The sequence below is a fragment of the Sorex fumeus genome, unplaced genomic scaffold, assembly GCF_029834395.1.
Source record: "Sorex fumeus unplaced genomic scaffold, SorFum_2.1 ptg000036l, whole genome shotgun sequence".
NCBI classification, from domain to species: Eukaryota; Metazoa; Chordata; class Mammalia; order Eulipotyphla; family Soricidae; genus Sorex; species Sorex fumeus.
This window is the reverse complement of record NW_026606093.1, coordinates 22860508-22880798: the sequence shown is the minus strand read 5'-3', so window position 1 is coordinate 22880798 and position 20291 is coordinate 22860508. Positions and strand designations below refer to the sequence as shown.

The window sequence follows — 20291 nt, the reverse complement described above, 5'->3', positions numbered from 1 at the left end:
TACCCCTTCACCTCCTTGGAGCATCCAGGTCTTGTCCGGAGTGACCACCACCCACTATCCCTGTCATAGTGGTCCCTTCTCTCTCCCAACAACCCTCCCCCCATTGTGGCAAGCTTCCTACTAGGACCCAGGCCTCCTGGCCTCTGTTTGTTTGTTTGTTTTTGCTTTTCAGGTCACACCCGGCGATGCACAGGGGTTCCTCTCCTCCTGGCTTTGCACTCAGGAATTACTGCTGGCAGTGCACAGGGGATCATATGGGATGCCGGGAATTGAACCCAGGTCAGCCTTGTGCAAGGCAAACACCCTCCCTGCTGTGCTATTGCTCCAGCTATTACTCAGCTTTTAAAATCTCAATCAAATTTCTCACCTTCCTCTGCCTTCTTCCATCCTTCTTCGGCAGAGCTCAGGCGCACACCCAGGTCAGTTTGGTGATTGGGAATTGTTTGGGAGTTGCTCTGGGAAGTACTTTTTTTTTTTCTTTTTGGGTCACACCCGGCGATGCATAGGGTTTATTCCTGGCTCATGCACTCAGAAATTACTCCTGGCGGTGCTCGGGGGACCATATGGGATGCTGGGAATTGAACCTGGGTCAGCTGTGTGCAAGGCAAATGCTCTACCCGCTATTCTATCGCTCCAATCCCAAAATTATCACTTTTAACCAAGAAACCAAAATCTCTTAATTTTTTAACATCCTAAATCTTTTTCTATTTTTCCATCATTTCCTAACTTAAAATCTTATTGTGTGATCACAATTTTTTGTGTGAGTACACTAGCAAATAAGGCAGAAATAGTTCTCATAGATTCCCAGTAGCACACACACACACACACACACACACACACACACACACACACACACCCAAAAAAGTAAAACAAAAATGTTGTAAAAAATTCTATGTATGTGTGGAATAGAGTACAATCTTTTTTTAGTTTCTATACATTCTCGAGAACATCATGCAACGATTGGAATGGGAAGGAATGGAAGTGAAGATAGATGGTCAGCAACTACACCACCTCCACTTTGCTGATGACATCATTCTAATAACACCTAACATCAGCCAAGCGGCACAAATGCTGGCCGACTTTGACCCTGAGTGTGGAAAGGTCGGACTACAGCTGAATCTTACGAAGACAATGTTTATGAGAAACAGCCTTGTTCCTGATGTTCCATTCACTCTCAATGGAACCACCATCTCCGAATGCAACAGTTATATAACCCTAGGTCGAGAAATCAACATGATGAATGACCTGGCACCTGAGTTACGCAGGAGGAAGAGAGTGGCTTGGAATGCCTTCAAGAGCGTTGAAGAAATAACTAAGAGGACAAAGAACCTCCAGCTCCGAGCACTTCTCCTCGATTCCACTGTTCTTCCTGCATTAACATATGCCTCAGAGACCTGGACCCTACGAAAACAGGATGAGAACGCTATTCAGGTCTCTCAAAGAGGAATCCAAAGAGCTATGCTTGGAGTATCATGCTTCACTCAAACGAGAGATAGAATTCGGAGTTCCGATCTCCGTCAACGCTCAAGAATCAGGGAGACTGTCTCATTTGCTAAGGCATCAAAAATCAGATGGGCTGGACACTTAATGAGGTTTAGAGACGACCACTGGACTAGAGCCATTACTGACTGGATTTCATGGGACGTCAAAAGATTGCGTGGACGCCCACCTACAAGATGGTCAGACTTCTTCGTTGAGACTCTGAATGATCGGTTTGAGGCTCTGCATGTTTCTAGAATGAGCAGATGCCATTGGGCTACGCTAGCACGCAACAGGGATGAATGGAGACGTTACTGGCACCCGCTCGAGTAAATCGATGAGTAACGGGGTATCAAGTGATCAAGTGATACATTCTATAGATGTGGAGTTTATTAAACTTTATACATGTAAAAAATTATACATAAATGTATATAGATACATATATAAATATAGATAAATTAAAATATATATAGATTTGGGGTTGTTGCAGAGAGAACAAGGGCACATATGTTGTATGTGGGAGGCTCTGCACCAAATGGTCCCCTGAGCACTGCCAGGGGCAGTACCAGAACTCAGAGCTAAGAACAGCTCTGGGGACTAATCAGGGTGTGACCCCAAAACACACACACAAACACACACACACACACGATTATACTTTTTTTCTTTTTTCTTGCTTTTTGGGTCACACCTGACACTCTGCACTCAGGAATCACTCTTGGCAGTGCTCAGGGGATCATATGGCATGCTGGGGATCGAACCCAGGTCGGCCACGTGCAAGGCAAATGCCCCTACCTGCTGTGCTATCGCTCCAGCTCTAGACTCAACTTTGAAAGTCTCAATCTAATTTCTCACCCTCCTCTGCCTTCTTCCATCCTTTCTCCTCCAGACCATGCTTCCTTCCTAGCCCGCCAGCTCCCAGATGGAGAGAGAGAACGACAGGCATATGCTCCCTGCATACCTGGCGACCACCAGGAACCGCATCTCTCTAGAAGACTTGGTTTTGCTTTTGAGCCATACCTGGAGATGCTCAGGGGTTCCTCCTGCACTCAGGAATCACTCCTGGTGGTGCTCCGGGGACCCTAGGGAGTGCCACGAATGGAACCTGGGTTGGCCGTGTGCAAGGGGAGGGCCCTACTGCAGCCCCTGCGTAGAACACTTAACCAGGAGAGAAAACTCCAAGGCTAAGGTCAGGCAGAGCACCCGGTGGTCAGTTCCCCGCCCCCTGTTCCCCACTTCTTACCACCTTGCCCCCTTGCAGCGAGTCTGGGTGTGGGCCTGGTACCCCAAGCGCTGCTGGCCCCAGAAAGGCTGCTGAGCTGTGAACACAAACCTCTGGCAGCTTGGAAGCCGTCTCCCTCCTCCGAGCCAAAATTCTAAGGCTTGGGGCTGGAGCGATAGCACAGCAGGTAGGGCGTCTGCCTTGCACAGGGCTAACCCGGGTTCAATTCCCAGCATCCCATATGGTCCCCTTAGTTCCTGACGTTCCATTCACTCTCAACGGAATGAACATCTCTGAATGCAGCAGAGATGCATTGAGATCTAGGTCAAGAACTCAACATGACAAATGACCTGGCAACTGAGTTGTGCAGGAGGAAGAGAGCATCATGGAATGCCTTCAAGAGCGTGGAAGAAATAGCTAAGAGGATGAAGAACCTCTGGCTCCGGGCACATCTCTTTGATTCCACTGTTTCTCCTGCATTAACATACGCCTCAGAGACCTGGGCCCTATGAAAACAGGATGAGAAAATGCTACTTGGGTCTCCCAAAGAGGAATCGAAAGAGCTATGCTTGGAGTATCACACTTCACTCAAGTGAGAGAAAGAATCCGGAGTTCCGAACTCCGTCGATGATCGAGAATCAGGGACGCTGTCTCGTTTGCCAAGACATCGAAAATTAGATGGCCTGGACACGTAATGTGATTTGGAGACGACCACTGGACTAGAGCCATTACCGACTGGATTCCACGGGACGTCAAAAGACCACGTGGCTGCCCACCTACCAGATGGTCAGAATTCGTCGTCAAGACCCTGAATGATAGGTTTGAGACTTCATGTTCCTGGAGCGAGCAGATGCCATTGGGCTACACTAGCACGCGACAGGGACGAATGGAGATGTTACTGGTGCCCACTCGAGCAAATCTCTGAGTAACAGGATGTCAAGTGATCAAGTGATCAAGTCAAGCAGTGCCAGGAGTAATTCTTGAGTGAAGAGCCAGGAGTAACCCCTGTGCATTGCCGGGTGTGACCCAAAAAGGAAAAAAAAAAGACTTCTAAGACTTGAGAACCACTGGACGGAACAAAACGGCAACGACCGATAAGCCAGGACAGTCCCAAGTCAGCCTGCACCCCTCTAGCCTTTTAATTCTGTGGAGCTGAGTCTGCAGGGTGAATCGAAGGACACCGAAGCATAACTGTCCTCCCACCCCTCCGCCCCCTCCTCCCCGGGGGATGGATGGTCAGGCGCCAGCACTAGTTGGTGAAGTACATAAAGAGGCTGTGGTGCCTCTTTTTCCTTTGGGTATCTCCTTTGGAGAACCTGGCAGGCTACCAAAAGTATCCTGCCCGCACGGCAGAGTCTGGCAAACTTCCCGTGTCGTACTCAATATGCCAAATACCAGTAACAATGATGGGTCTTATTCTCCTAATCCTGAAAGAGCATTGAAATGGCTCTTTTAAAATCTCAGGGCTAGCTAGGAGACGTTACTGGTGCCCGTTCGAGGAAATCGACGAACAGGATGATCTTGATCGGGATCTTTGATGCGCTTATAGAGGGCGTCCAGGAGGTGGCGCTATGGAGCCGTCCTGGCTCAGTGAGTGGCGAATGGTCCCTGATACCACAGGCCACCTGAGCATAGAACCGGAATAGCAATCAAACACCACCCCCAAGCTAATAACTTCCACGTGAAGACTTAGCATCAGAGAACCAAGTACTCCACTGCTTTCAGCAATAGCGACTATCAGGATGAACAAAGCAGGGACTCTGGGAGGGGTGGGATGTTGTCAAGAAAAAAATAAGTGACACTCGTGGACTTCATATAAATTATCTTTTATTTCTAAAAGCATACAAAAGGTATAAATATGTCGAATACGTCAAACCCAGTCTCTTGCACACACAGCCAGAGTTCACACAGCTGGAATCCGTGCGGTCCCAGAGGCCGCGGGAGCGGGAGTCCCTCTGTGTACCTCGGTGCGGGGGGCGGGGGGGGGGTTCCCCTCCAACTACCATCTACCAGACTTAGGAAGAAGGAAGTTTCTGCTCCAAGGAGGCGGCTTCTCGGCCAGTCCACTGGACGGGGCTGTGGGCACTTGGTGAATGAGGCACTTGGTGGACAGCCTTGGGTGGGGCGGAAGCCAAGCCCCTCAGAACAGGAGCAGGGAGCGGCAGAGGGTCCTGGTGTCTCCCCAGCTCACTCTGCCTCATGGTGCGACCAGTCCAGAGCCCGGTCACGAAAACAGGAAGGAGGGAAGTGATGACTTGCTCTCCCTGCATCCTGTCCTGCATGGACTTGACACTCGGTCCCCAGCACCGAGGCTGGACATGGAGACCAGAGGTCCTGTGATGACCGCTGAGGACCCACTGGCAGCGAAGGCCAGTGGTCTTGATGAAAGCCGCTCACGGCTTTGGCTGCGGCCATGGGGGGCTTCTGCGACCAGAATATGTATGTGTGTGTAGGGGGGTGTTTGTGGGGGGGCTCAGCTGACCACCCACTTTCTGCTGGGGAGGGCGTTGGAACCAGGCCCAGGTGGACGCTGTACCTCTGCCCTCGGCCCCTCTTTTGCCTGCAGGACCCCCAAGGTCCCTGAGCCTGAGAGCCGTTTGTGGGGATCATGGGGGCGGGGTCCCCCATGCACTGATCAAGGAGACAGAAAGGAAGCAAGGCTGAACCGGAAGGAGCCCCCTCCCGCGAGCCAGTCCTCGGCCAAGCCTCTCCTGCCGTCCCTTCGAGCAGGACACCGACACATCTCACCTCCCGCATGTCCCTGAACACTGACGCCACTGTAATACTGTGACACTGTGGGGGGGGGGGCGGCACCCCCTGTAGTCAGGAATAAAGGCAGAAGTCAAGTGATTCCAGGGCTTAATCAGACAGTCTGCGGGGTGGCCGGTGCGTGCAGTGTGACATTAGGACAATGTTCTTATGTTCTCTTTTCTATTTTTTTTTTTTTGCTTTTTGGGTCACACCCAAAAAAAGATGCAGAGGGGTTCCTCCTGGCTCTGCACTCAGGAATTATTCCTGGTGGTGCTCGGGGGACCCTATGGATGCTGGGAATCGAACCCAGATCAGCTGCGTGCAAGGCAAACGCCCTACCCGCTGTGCTATGGCTCCAGCCCCAGGATGATGTTCTTATTGGGCGGATTATAAACCTGCCCAGAGCCCCCTGAAGGCGGGGACCAGCTCTGAGCCAGGAGTAGCCCCCGAGTTGGCCACTTCCAAAAGTCCTGCTCTGGGCAGGAAGGAGCGGCGGGCACTGCGGCATCAGGGCTCCCCCCAGCCTGCCAGGAAGGCGGGTGGTCACCCCGTGCTGCCTCTGACTCACCAAGCCAAAGCAAACGCACGCGAGTCTAGGTTTGCTTCCCGGTGACCGTGAGCTCCTGAGTGGGGACGGTTCCCCCTCCACGACATCAGGAGGGGCGAATGTCATCATTTTCCTTCATGATGACCCACCAAAATGGCCACTGACCTCAGGTTTTGCCAAAACACCAAAAAAAAAGGGCAAAACCACACCAAACCCAAACAAACAGAATAACAAAAAAAAGTGGATTCTCTGGGTCCCTGCCTTGGAACTGGTGCTGTCTACCTTCCACTTCTGGGGTCCCATGACCACCGGCCAAGAGGGTGGAGGGGACTCAGGGAACTATCTCTCTCTCTTAAAATCTCAAAAAAATGGTGGCGGGAGGGAAACTGAGGATATCGGTGGCGGGAAGCCACCAATGGGTGCTGGGACATTGAAGGCCCGAAACCCAAACACGAACAACTTTGTAACTGTGTATCTCCCGGTGAGACTTAAAAAAAAAATTAAGAGATTTAAAATTTTAAAAAGAATGCGAAAAAACATCTTCTAAGAATCCTCAAAACTAGAGTAGTTAATCATTAGAACCTGATTCTAACTTCCTGTTTCCGAGCGTCGGGAATCAAACTTCAGAAACGACTTTTTCCAATGCTTAGAAGCCCTGGGTTTGCTCAGGGCTGTCTCTTGGCCCTGTGCTCAGGGGTCACTCCTGGTGGGGCCTGGGGAACACCAGGGGATGCTGGGGATTGAACATGGGTTGGCTGCATGCAAGGCAAGCACCCTATGTGCCGTGTTCTCTCTCCAGCCCCAGGAAATCAAATTTTTTTTGGGGGGGGGCTTTTTGGGTCACACCTGGCCATGTACAAGGGTTACTCCTGGCTCATACACTCAGGAATTACTCCTGGCGGTGCTTGGGGGACCATGTGGGATGCTGGGAATCGAACCCAGGTCGGCCGCGTGCAAGGCAAACACCCTACCCGCTATACTATCGCTCCAGCCCCAGGAAATCAAACTCTTAAGGCACAAAATGTGTTGGGCGAGAACTTCCAAAATCACCCGGGGGCTTCTGAGCAGAGACCTGCCCTGGGTGCCTTTGAGGGTCTCCCCTGGTGCAAGGGGGTCCCTGACCGACCTGGACTGCCACGCCTGAGACCCGTGGCAATGCGTGTACACAGGTCTCTGTGTGAGGTGCCGCGGGTGTTGCCCGGTCTCAGAGGCGTGTGTACACATAGACTTGGTGCACTCAGGGACCATGCCTGAGTTCCAGGGGCGACTGTCAGCCTTCCGTGGGTGAAGGGGGGTCATCTGGGGAGGGGGGCGCGCTCTGTGTGGAGGATGGCCTGCTGGGGAGCGAGCCCTGCCCGGCGGCTGCCTGGACCCTCATTCGCAGGCCAGCTTGCTGTCGAAGCTGGACAGGCCGATGGCAAAGGCCTGGAGAGCACAGAGTGGGTAGTTGTAGTCCAGGGTGAACTCATCTTCCGCCACGCGCCCGAACTGCATGACGATGTAGGAAGCTGGGGATGGAAACAGAGAGGCTGTGAGAGCCGCTGGCGTCGGACTCCGAGGAGCCCGTTGAAGACACAGAAACAGACTCGCGCTAGACCCTCCGACCGACTGGCCGGCCTCTCTGACACAGGGGTGCAAGTCGGCTCCCCGGGAAGGATGCTCCCGGGCTGTTCCTCTGCTTGAGGTGAGCGGGAGACCCTTCCTGACTGCGGGGGAGGGGCTCAAAGGACAGAAAGCCCAGTGGCCGGAGCAATAGCACAGCAGGGAGGGCGTTTGCCTTGCACACAGCTGACCCGGGTTCGATCCCCGGCATCCCATAGGGTCCCCCGAGCACCGCCAGGAGTAATACCTGAGTGCATGTGCCAGGAATAAATCCTGAGCGCCGCCAGGTGAGACCCAGTGCAGAGCCAGGAGGAACCCCTGTGTATCACCGGGTGTGACCCAAAAAGCAAAAAAAGAAGAAAAAAATGGACAGAAGCGAGTCCAGAGCGGCCGGCTGGGTAGGGGCCAGGAGCCTTGGCCTTCTGCACACAGCAAGGACATCTGCATCTGCTGGAGATCCCACGTGGGCTCATCAGAATCTCTCCCACTCTTGGCACAAGGGGTCAGATGCACAACAGTCGCCTCGGTCTTTCCGAGAAAGGACACGTTTCTCCAAAATTCCTCTCCTGAAGGCCTCGGTCAGTGCTAGGGACTGGATCTGCCCAGCCCCCACCCCCACCCAGTGTGGTCTGTGCGCCTTTTTGTCCATTCCCGTCTGCCCCTGTCTTGAGGGGGCTGGAGCAACAGCACAGCGGGGAGGGCATTTGCCTTGCATGCGGCCGACCCGGATTCGATTCCCAGCATCCCATAGGGTCCCCCAAACACTGCCAGGACTAATACCTGAGTGCATGAGCCAGAAATAAATCCTGAGCACCGCCAGGTGAGACCCACAAAAAAAAAAAAAAGTCCGCCCCTGCCAGTGGACTCACGCTCATTTTCATGGACGATCTGGAAGTTCTTCACGGATGCCTGCGTCACCCGGCCGCGGAAATTGAGCACGTAGGACTGTGTGTCGTTGTTCCACACCGGGGCCTTGTTGTGCAGCTCGATCAGGTTGTCCATGGCCTTATTCCGCCACTTGGACAGCAGGCTCTCGTGGTCCTGTGTGAGGGGGCAGCGCGGTCCAGTGCCGGGCACCAGAAGGGATCCCTTCCCCCCACCCTCTAAGGAACACGGCGGGGGGAGGAGGGGGGACATTCTCTTCCTTTCAGAACTGGCCAAATGAACCAAAGCTGGAAAGCGGGCTTGCTTTCCAGTTTTGATTCATTTGGCCGGGCTGGCTTTTGTTTTCTCTGTAATCGTAGTCTAAGGGGATTTCTCTTTACAGACTTCAGTGATTGCAACATGACCACTTTCAAAACTGCTAGGACTGGGGCTGGAGTGATAGCACAGCAGACAGGGTGTTTGCCTTGCATGAGGCCGACCCCGGTTCGATTCCCAGCATCCCATGTGGTTCCGCGAAGCACCGCCAGGAGTAATTCCTGAGTGTATGAGCCAGGAGTAACCCCTGAGCATCGCCGGGTGTGACCCAAAAAGAAAAAAGACAAAAACAAAAAACTACTAGGAGAGCTGTCCTGGGAGAAGCTGCAGCCTTGCGCCGGATGGACCAACACATCCTTCATTGGTTAGGGTCAGAGAGGTCAGCCAATGGTCAATCCACGTGTTTTTCATGCTGGAGCCTAGGTATGATCCCTGGCACCTGGCCCCCTGCCCCCAAACAACAACAAAACACAGAAGTATTAGGTGGAGCGAGGTAATTGCCTACCGGGATCAGAAATCTCAACGCATTATCATAATTATGATTAATTTTTTGGAGAGCCACACCCAGGGGTGCTCAGGGGTTACTCCTGGCTCTGCATTCAGGAATTACTCCTGGTGGGCTCAGGGCATCACATGGGATGCTAGAAATCGAACAGGGGTCGGCCTTGTTCAAGACAAATGCCCTATCTGCTACACTATGGCTCTGGATCCTACACAATTTTTAAAGTGTACACACAAACAACACACACACACACACACACACACACACACACTTTTTTTTTCGGGGGTAGGGGGAAGTATCGATCCCTCTGTATCTGGTCCTTTGCTGTGTTCTTACTTACATTTCGTGGCTGAACTGGGATTCGCTCATGATTCATCGTCAGTCCTGGAATGATCACAGACATTTTTCTAGGACCTTTAAATCCAAGCACATTGGTTTCCTAGACAGAAAAACAAGGCAGAACTTTGAAACAAAAGGGAAAACTAAAAGACTACTTTCTTAACGTTAAGACCTGCCTGGTCATGTAAATTAGGAGCATGCAGCTATTTTTCCAAAGAGAACGAATGCTGCCAGCCGGGCAGCTCTGCAGGCTGCGTGCAGGCTTGCCATGAGTGAGCCCAGGCTAATTCCCACTACCGCAAGGCCAGCCGAGCACTGCCAGGGGAGCCCCCAATCACCACTGGGCATGGCCCAAAACTTCAAACATGACAAAGAAACAGAGTAGAAAAGTACCACAGTACTTTTAAAAACCCACTCTGAATACTGATTATATTGAAAATTTCACCTGACATAGAATGACTGCACTCATTTGTGGAATATAAATCACATAATACGAGACTGACACCCAAGGACAGTAGACACAAGGGCCAGGAAGATTGCTCCATGGTTGGAAGCCTGCCTCATGAGCTGGAGGAGAAGGCAGCTGGGATAGAGAAGGGACCACTAAGTCACTGATGGTTGGAGGGATAGTTCAGGATGGAAGATGTGTGCTGAGCGAGGAGAGAAAAAAAAGCAAAGGGATCTGGTGCCAGGGACCAGAAGGATGAAGGCCAAGTTCATACAAGGGCATTAGGGAAAGGAAGAGAAAAGAAGGCCAAAATCACTTTGTCAAACTCAGATTTGAGGGGCCGGAGTGACAGCACAGCGGGTAGGGCGTTGGCCCTGCATGCGGCCAAACCGGGTTCGATTCCCAGCATCCCATAGGGTCCCCTGAGCACCGCCAGGAGTGGTTCCTGAGTGCATGAGCCAGGAGGAACCCCTGTGCATCACCGGGTGTGACCCAAAAAGAAAAAAAAATCAGATTTGAGAGCCAGAGTGACAATATAGTGGGTAGGGCCCTTTCCCTGCACTCAGTTGACCTTAGTTTGATCCCTGGCAACCACAGGGTCCCTGAACACTGCCAGGAATGATCCTTGAGTGCAGAGCCAGAAGAAGCCCTGAGCACCACTGGGTGAGCCCTGCCAAACAAAACAACGACAACAACAACAACAACAAGAAGTAGAACTGAATTTGATCGGTCATGGTCACGGTCCTCCTGTTGTTCATCGATTTGCTCGAGTGGGCCCAGTAACGTCTCCATTGGAGACTTTGTTGTTACTGTGTTTGGCATATCGAATACGTCACGGGGAGCTTGCCAGGCTCTGCCGTGCGGGCGAGATACTCTCGGTAGTTTGCCGGGCTCTCCGAGAGGGGCGGAGGAATTGAACTCGGGTCGGCAATCATTCAGAACTAATACAAGTTCATTATATGGCCATAGAGGTGGCACTGCAGGTAAGGCGCTTGCGTTGCCCACAACCAGCCCAGGTTCAATCTCCAGCATCCCACACGGACCCTAGAGCACAAAGCCAGGAGTGAGCCCTGAGCTCTGGGTCGGAAGCAAGCCCTGAGCACAACCGGGTAGGACTGCCCTCCCCACACAAAGAAGAGTTTCAACGGCGTAGCAGGGCCCCGGGGCCCTGCGGAACTTCTACCATGCAGCCTTGCAGTCTACATCTAGGTGAGGGCTAACCCACCAGATCCAACACTACTGTGAGCGAGGGGGTCCAAATGTAACCGTCAAGAGGTCAGGCTGATGCTCAAGGCCGCCCTCCACACACTCGGATGAGCCCCACCTATGGGGGAACCGGCAGGAAAACCCAGGTATGCAGGACCCGTGACTGAGATCTCCAAGCTCGCTTGGAACGGGGCTGGACCTCCTCCCCCAGCTCCCCAGTTTTCCAGTAGCTTGGCAGTCACACCCACAAACTGCCCCCAGCGCCATGTCATCTCATCAACGGCCAAGATCCAGAGACTATGAAATAAAGCGCCCGGAGAGAGCGACACGGATGTCCTGGAATGCGCAGCAGATGCGGCCATGCGACCTCTTTTACTCTAGCCCCCCAGATGTACCAAAAGTGGCACACATCTGTTTGGGTTTAATATATATATATATATATATATATTTTTTTTTTCCTTTTTGGGTCACACTCAGCGATGCTCAGAGGTAACTCCTGGCTCTGCACTCATGAATCACTCCTAGCAGTGCTCGAGGGACCATATGGGGTGCTGGGAATCGAACCCGGGTTGGCCGCGTGCAAAGCTAACGCCTTACCCGCTGTGCTATCACTCCAGCCCCGTTTTTAATCTTTTATACAAGGGGTTACATGGCTCCAGGATAAAATACAACAACCTTCACACACTTCCCTCTTATGGTGGCGGGAAGGTGGTAGGTGGTGCGATTGGTGTTTGAATGTTCTCTGTAATGAACTATTGTAAACAACTCTATAAAAATAAAATTGAGGGGGCTGGAGTGATAGCACAGCGGGTAAGGCGTTTGCCTTGCACGCAGCCAACATGGCCAACACAGGTTCGATTCCCAGCATCCCATGTGGTCCCCCGAGAACCAGAAGGAGCGATTCCTGAGTGCATGAGCCAGGAGTAACCCCTGAGCATCACCGGTGTGACTCAAAAAGAAAAAAAAAATTGAATTTCAAAAAAAAAAGGAAAAAAAGAGGTCAGGCTGGCAGTGGAAGGGAAGATGGGTTTGATTCCCAGCATCCCATATGGTCCCCCGAACACCACAAGGAGTAATTCCTGAGTGCAGAGCCAGGAGTGACCCCTGTGCATTGCCGGGTGTGACCCAAAAAGCAAAAAAAAAAAAAAAAAAAAAAAAGCTGGTTACTTTGAGAAAATGTCAGTTACAGAAAGGAGGAAAGCCCGCAACTAGGAGGCAACCGGGGTGGGAAGTGACACCCCCCGCCAGCTGAGCATAGGCTCCCGCAGGCATGACGCATCCAGGATGGCCTCAGGACGCGGCTGCTGGACACTTACGTAACTGATGGCCGCCAGCTCCTGCCTCATGTAGCACTTTTCTACCCGGCCGCTGGACTTGTTGGGGTTGACGCCGTGGTCGTAAATGGTGAACTTGGTCCCCATGAGGTTGGATCTGGAAGCAGGAGAAAGCGTCGTCAGGCTGGTTCCTGGGTTCTCCCCAGCAGAAGCAGCCTCGGAGGAGCAGGCCCAGAAGGATGCCCACAGGCCTGGCCTGTCGCCAAACTGATGCCCAACAGCTCGTCAACTCCTCAGAGATCATTGGTCCAAGCGAGGGTTGGCTTCCCTGGCAGCTACCGTAGCTCTGCCACGAGTGGCTCAATCCATTCAGAAATTTAAAAAAACCACTAGGAGGGGCTGGAACGATAGCACAGTGGGTAGGGTGTTTGCTTGCACACAGCCAACATGGCCAACACAGGTTCGATTCCCAGCACCCCGTATGGTCCCCCGAGCAACGCCAGGAGTAATTCCTGAGTGCATGAGCCAGGAGTAACCCCTGTGCATCGCTTGGTGTGACCCAAAAAGAAAAAAAAGAAAAAAAAAAAACAACTAACCTGGCTCTGCATGTGGTACCCAGAGCACCACCAAGGGTCACTGCTGAGCACAGAGACAGGAATAGTCCCTATGCAATGAAGAGTGTGCCGAGCCCACCCCCAAGTCTCCTAGTTGTTTGTTTGTTTTTTTTTTCCTTTTTGGGTCACACCCGGCGATGCTCAGGGGTTACTCCTGGCTCTGCACTCAGGAATTACTCCTGGCGATGCTCGGGGGACTACATGGGATGATGGGAATCGAACCTGTATCGGCCATGTTGGCTGTGTGCAAGGCAAACGCCCTACCCGCTGTGCTATTGCTCCAACCCCAGAGCCAAGATGTAAACTGGGTCACAAAGTCCGGGATGAGTTATTTCCCCCCATCTCCCAGGGAGGTACAACCACGAACCACCTCCAGTGCCAAGTAAATTCAATCACCAGCCACGATCCAGAGATTCACAAGTAAATCTCAAAAGAGACCAGCAAGGGGCCGGAGCAATATGAGAGCGGGTAGAGCGTTTGCCTTGCACATGGCTGACCTGGGTTCAATCCCCGGGACCCTACATGGTCCCCCAGGTAACCCCAAGAGTAATTCTTGAGTGAAGAACCAGGATAACCCCTGAGCATTGCCCTGGGTGTGACCCAAAAAGCCAAAAATAAAGAAAAAAAAAAGAAAAGAAAAGACCAGCAAGTTGCAGAGATTCTACCAAACCCTGTGTAAGGTGAGTCATCCAGGGCACCCCGGAGAGGGACGGGTGAGCCCACCACCTGCCCAAACAGAGTCCTGGTAGCCAAAAGCCTCCACACTCCACAATCACCACCATGCTTCCAGCCAGACTCCACCATTCAGGAAGAGCCTCATCCAGAGATTAATACGTTGAAAAACTCAGGCATGCGAGTCTTGGGACTGAAATCTCCAGGGTCCCACGGAGTCGGGGATGGGCTACCTTCCCCATGTCCCTGCATTTCCGGAAGCCGCGGCAATCATATAGTCACCCCAAAGTTGTGACCCAGTTAAAATTTTAACTCCACTGAAACCCAAGCACGAAAGTTTGTAAACTGTACCTCATGGTGTTTCACTAATTAAAAGAAAAAAAAAAGGAAAAAGAAAAAAATTAAAATTTCACATGTAGATCTTGAAAAAAATAATAATAATTAAAAAAAAGAAAAAAGTTAACTCCAGCTGTATCACCCCATTAAAAATATTGGACTTCGGGGCTGGAGAGAAAGCACAGTGGGTAGGGCGTTTGCCTCGCATGCGGCAGACCCGGGTTCGATTCCCAGCATCCCATATGGTCCCCTGAGCACTGCCAGGAGTCATTCCTGAGTGCAGAGCCAGGAGGAACCCCTGAGCATCGCCGGGTGTGCCCAAAAAGCAAAAAATAAATAAATAAATAAATAAGTATTGGACTTCCTGGAATAACTTCTCAAACTCTACAACAATGATAAACCAGTAGCACATCTGATTGGTTGGGGTATAACGTAGAAGGTAACCAATCTCGAGTCAGAAAATATAAACCAATGGGGCTGGAGCGATAGCACAGCGGGTAGGGCGATTGCCTTGCACGCCGCCGACCCGGGTTCGATTCCCAGCATCCCATATGGTCCCCTGAGCACCGCCAGGAGTAATTCCTGAGTGCCGAGCCAGGAGGAACCCCTGTGCATCACCAGGTGTGACCCAAAAGCAAAAGAAAAAAGAAAAAAAAAAAAGAAAAGAAAAAAAAAAAGAAAATATAAACTCAGAAGGCTTAACCTGTGACGACATCTTAGTAATCTCTTATGCGAGGGCTTAATGGCTCCATGGTGAGATACAACAAGCTTCACTAACTTTCTTCTAAGGAAACATTTCCTAACTCATTCTTTTAGCAAATTATTTATAAGCAGCAATGTAAAATAAATTATTGCGGGCCTGCTTCAGGGGCAGGCTTAAGGGGTGGTTGGGAAAATTAGAGATAATGGTGGTGGGAAGGTACAATGGTCGTGGGATTGGTGTCGGTATACTGAATGTAACAAATCATCATGAATTTGTAAACCACCGTGTTTATATAAAGTGTAAGGGGAAAATAAAATTTAAAAAAAAGGGGGCTGGAGAGATAGCACAGTGGGTAGGGCGTTTGCTTTGCACACGGCTGACCCGGGTTCGATTCCCAGCATCCCATATGGTCCCCTTAGCACCGCCAGGAGTAACTCCTGAGTGCAGAGCCAGGAGGAACCCCTGTGCATCGCTGGGTGTGACCCAAAAAGCAAAAAAAAAAAAAAAACCCAGAAAAACAAAACAAAACAAAAAAACGGGTCACAGTATATGCAAGGCCAAAGCATTAAACCCCATATGATCTCTTTGTAGGTGGAGGGAGATGGTTTGGGTCACACCCAATAGGCCAAAGAATCGAGGCTTACTCCTGGCTTTGCCTCAGGAATTGCTCCTGGCAGGGCACAAGGAACCATATGTGGTACCAGGGATTCGTTGGCCATGTATAAGGCAAGGGCCCTACACACTCCACTATCTCTCAAGCCCTATATATGTATACACACATATATATGTAGCACTGTCCTCCCGTTGTTTATCGATTTGCTCGAGCGGGCACCAGTAACAGCTCCATTGTGAGACTTGTTGTGACTGTTTTTGGCATATCGAATACACCACAGGGAGCTTGCCAGGCTCCACCGTGCGGGCGGGGTACTCTCGGTAGCTTGCTGGGCTCTCTGAGAGGGGCGGAGGGATCAAACCCGGGTCGGCCGTGTGCAGGGCAAACGCCCTACATGATGTGCTATCGCTCCAGCCCAGACCATTCATTAGACAGCTCAAACGGTCATCATGCTAATATTTTGCATTTTTGTTGAGGGTTTTATTCGGTCACAGTCCTCCCGTTGTTCATCGATTTGCTCGAGCGGGCCCAGTAACGTCTCCTTCGTGAGACTTGTTGTTACTGTGTTTGGTCTATCGAGTACGTCACGGGGAGCTTGCCAGGCTCTGCCGTGCGGGCGAGATACTCTCAGTAGCTTGCCGGGCTCTCTGAGAGGGGTGGAGGAATCGAACTCGGGTCGGCCATGTTGGTCACTTGTAAGGCAAACGCCCTACCACTGTGCTATCGTTCCAGCCCAGGGGGGGGTTATTATTATTTATTATTATTATAATTTTTTGCTTTTTTGGGTCACACCTGGCGATGCACAGGGGTTACTCCTGGCTCTGCACTCAGTTACTCCTGGCAGTGCTCAGGGGACCCTATGGGATGCTGGGAATCGAACCTGGGTCAGCCACGTGCAAGGCAAATGCCCTACCCGCTGTGCTATCTCTCCAGGGCTGGAGCGATAGCACAGCGGGTAGGGCGTCTGCCTTGCACACAGCCAACATGGCCGACCCGAGATCGATTCCTCCGCCCCTCTCGGAGAGCCCGGCAAGCTACCGAGAGTATTCGATATGCCAGACACAGTAACAACAAAGTCTCCAATGGAGACGTTACTGGGCCCGCTCGAGCAAATCGATGATCAACGGGAGGGCCTTTACTTTTTACTTACTCTTATTATAATTATTTTGGGTAAATACCCAGTGATACACAGGGGTTTCTCCTGGCTCATGCACTCAGGAATTATTCCTGGCAGTGCTCGGGGGACCATCTGGGATGCTGGGAATCGAACCTGGGTCGGCCGCATGCAAGGGAAATGCCCTACCTGCTGTGCTATGGCTCCGGCCTCTTCCCCTCCACTCCCTCCCACCACCCTTTCTTTTTAAAGAAGACAGAAAACCAAGGCTGCTCACCTGAGTTTGCCAATGTAACTTAACCCTTCACGGGATAGGTCAATGGGATCGGTGGAAATAAGGTAGTTGGATGTCTTACTCTTCTTACGCTTTCTAGCTGCTAGAACAAATACCTGGGACAAAGAGAGGAATGCTGGTCAAAAATGAAGCACACCACCATGCTGGGTCATACATGTTCACTTAGCAAATATTTACATATTTGTAAGAGCCAATCATGTATACAATCAATCTTCTGGTCTTCTTTTTTTTTTTGAAACAGATTTAATTCACGTGAAATTTTTTTTTTTTTGCGTGAGGGGTTCAAGCAGAGGTGTTTGGGGGTCAATTTCAGCAGTGCTCGGAGGGACCATGAGTATACGTCCAACTCTACAGACAAGTATCCCCAACGCTTCCATCACTCACAGAAGTGCAACTGCTTTCTAATCTCCGTGTGCGTGTGGCACTTACATCCCCGTAAGCTCACATGAACGAATTCCAGCTACTCACGCTTCCTCACCCTGCCCAGAGGTGGACATTAGTGGACAAGCAGGAAGGGCAGGAGCAGGGAGACAGGGCGGAATCTAGTGTGAGTTTGCTTTGCAGTTTAGAACCGCAACTTGGGGCAGGTCGGTCATTCCCGAAACCCCAGTTACTCTATGCTTAAGTCAGGTGTGAGAGACCCTATTTCAAGGGCTGGAGAAAGAACTCAGCGGATGGCACCATATACTTTTCATGAGAAAGTTCTGCTTCAATCCCCAGAACCTCCTGGTCCCCTGATGCCCGTCATCATCAGGTTTGATCCCAAAACCAAAGCACACCTCCCCAACACACACACTCTCTCTCTCTCTCCTATTTTACAAGGCTGCTACTACCAGGAGCACAGAAGATTTTATATATATATATATATATATATATATATATATATATATATAGCAGCACATCCATGGTATGTCAAAAATGCTCAATAAAAGCATGGTTCTAATATCATCATCGTACATCTAATCTCTAACATAAACATCTTATTATCTAGTTCTTACTCTGGAGAACCTGGCCAAAAGTATCCTGCCCACACGGCAGAGTCTGGCAAATTCCCCATGTGGCGTATTCAATATGCCAAAAACCAGTAACAGTGATGGGTCTCATTCTCCTGACCCTGAAAGAGCCTCGAATGTGGCACTTTCTAAAATCTCAGTGCTAGGACGAAGGAGACGTTACTGGGGCCTGCTCGAGGCAATCGATGAACAACAGGATGACAGTGGTACAGTGATATCTTAAATCTCATAAAACCATCGACTGAGACCCTGGGAATAACACAAAGTATGTTCTTCAAATTAAGCTGCTTCATACTTATGCATAAAGCCAGTGAGTGGTAGTACAGCAGGGAGGGCGACTGCCTTGTTGTGACTTTGCTCTCCAGCATCCTGTATGGTCTCCTGAGCCCACAGGCAAAGCCTGGCAAGCTCCCCGTGCCGTATCCGATATGCCAGACACAGTAACAAAAAGTCTCACGATGAAGACACTACTGGGCCCGCTCGAGCAAATCGATGAACAACAGGAGGACAGTGACAGTGACCCCCCACCCTGCACCCCCTCCCCCTCCCCCACACATATGCACACCCCAACACCCCCAACGATCTTCCCCTGGAGTCCCTGATTCGTGCTGAGAATTCAGTCTCCTACCTTCTCATTCTTACTCTTTTCCAGGTGCATAAAGTAAGTGGGGAAGAGACCCCGATCCATTCCTTTTTTGTCTCGGGTTATCCGACAGGTCATGGTGATGCCCCGAGGGGCGGGGCGGTAGGCAAAGTCCTCTAAATTCTCCAGATCGCCCAAGAGCTTCTCTGCTGCTATTTGCCGGGCTACGGAATGGGAAGCGCCCAAGTCCTGAAAGCAGCAGCGTCCAAACATCAGAAAACCGTCAACTCTCAAAATGTAATCAACAGATACCGTTTTAAAAAAAGAAAAAAAGAGGGGCTGGAGAGATAGCACAGCGGGTAGGTAGGGCGTTTGCCTTGCACGCAGCCGACCCGGGTTCGATTCCCAGCATCCCATAGGGTCCCCTGAGCACCGCCAGGAGTGACTCCTGAGTGCAGAGCCAGGAGGAACCCTGCCAGGTGCATTGCCGGGTGTGACCCAAAAAGCAGAAAAAAAAAAAAAGAAAAGCAAAAAAGAAAACCTCCAACTCTCTCTTAAGAAACACTTCGACAACAAGACCATTGGTTGCTTTATCCCTATGTCTTCCTTCTGCAAACACTGTCCACTGTAGCACTGTCCTCCCGTTGTTCATCGATTTGCTCGAGCGGGCCCAGTAACATTGTGAGACTTGTTGTTACTGTGTTTGGCATATCGAATACATCACGGGGAGCTTGCCAGGCTTTGCCGTGCAGGTGAAATACTCTCGGTAGCTTGCCAGGCTCTCCGAGAGGGGCGAAAGAATCAAACTCGGGTTGCTGGGCCAGCCGCATGCAAGGCAAACGCCCTACCCGCTGTGCTATCGCTCCAGCCCTTTTGAAGCTGGAACCCTCATGTTGATTTTCATGAAGCATCTAGATCTTTCCTGTGCTTTCCCGCTGGGACCCCCCATAGCGCCCGCCTTTCATCCAGCCTCAACTTCTCCAGCATCAGAGCCTTCCTGGGCTGCCCCACTGCTGTCCACTGGGAAGGTCACATGTGCAAGGTGGGACTCTGCACCAAACGAGTGACCATCATCTCGCTGCACACAGTCAACACCTAGCACCCACACCCACACCACGACTGCCTCCCCTGCCAGCAGAGATTCCAGAACCTTCCGTGTGTGTCTGTGCTCAGAGCAGCTGGGAGCAAAGGCCTGTTCCCCATCTCCCTGGAGGGGCTGCCCGGGGGTCTCATCAGAAGCAGTGCTGAGCCTCTGGCCAGCACAGGCACCCCTCGTGCTACCAGTCTGGGAAGAGGAAGCACATTCCGGACCTTTCTAGAACCTTCCAGTCAAACGAGGGCTCCTCCAGTTCCTTCTTCCCTCATCTAAGGCCCTCGCAAACAGTGACTTTCTTGAAAAAAGGGCTTTGTGTATTTTCATGTACCCAAGATTTTATAGAAATAATTAAGAAATTTGATTACAATCCCATTGTGGCTGTTTACTGGGAGAACAAACCTTTTGTGCAAACACTTCCTCACCCTGACTAATGCATCGGAGTTTCTTTTTATTTCTAAGGCATCAATTCTCCTTGTTGACAGTGACTTTGGAGAGAGGCAGTAGCGAGGCTGTTTGACTAAGTTTCTAATCTAATAAGTTCTACGGAAAAAAAATACTGCCACGGCCGCCACCTGACAGGCTGCTCCTCCGGGGACAAGCCCAAGTGCTTGCCTGGCCCCACTGGCCCATTTTTCCTGGGCAGACTGAGGCGGGGGTGGAGAAGGCCCAGGAGGATATGATGCAT

The 20291-nt window shown here is 51.2% G+C and overlaps 2 protein-coding genes across 2 annotated transcripts in view; both read right to left on the bottom strand.

Moving 5' to 3' along the window:
- Positions 1–5113, bottom strand: part of TEAD4 (TEA domain transcription factor 4) — a 129480-nt gene extending 124367 nt beyond the window's left edge. Inside the window, exon 1 of the mRNA XM_056117788.1 lies at positions 5057–5113. Within this exon, the coding sequence (XP_055973763.1) occupies positions 5057–5113 (57 nt within the window). The remainder of the gene's footprint in view (positions 1–5056) is intronic.
- A 2257-nt stretch (positions 5114–7370) lies between these two features.
- Positions 7371–20291, bottom strand: part of TULP3 (TUB like protein 3) — a 41711-nt gene continuing 28790 nt past the window's right edge. The window contains exons 6-11 of the mRNA XM_056117787.1: positions 18556–18759; positions 16897–17009; positions 12610–12724; positions 9641–9739; positions 8468–8639; positions 7371–7504 (exon numbers count right to left, since the gene is read on the bottom strand). Coding sequence (XP_055973762.1) covers positions 7371–7504; positions 8468–8639; positions 9641–9739; positions 12610–12724; positions 16897–17009; positions 18556–18759 — 837 coding nt within the window. The remainder of the gene's footprint in view (positions 7505–8467; positions 8640–9640; positions 9740–12609; positions 12725–16896; positions 17010–18555; positions 18760–20291) is intronic.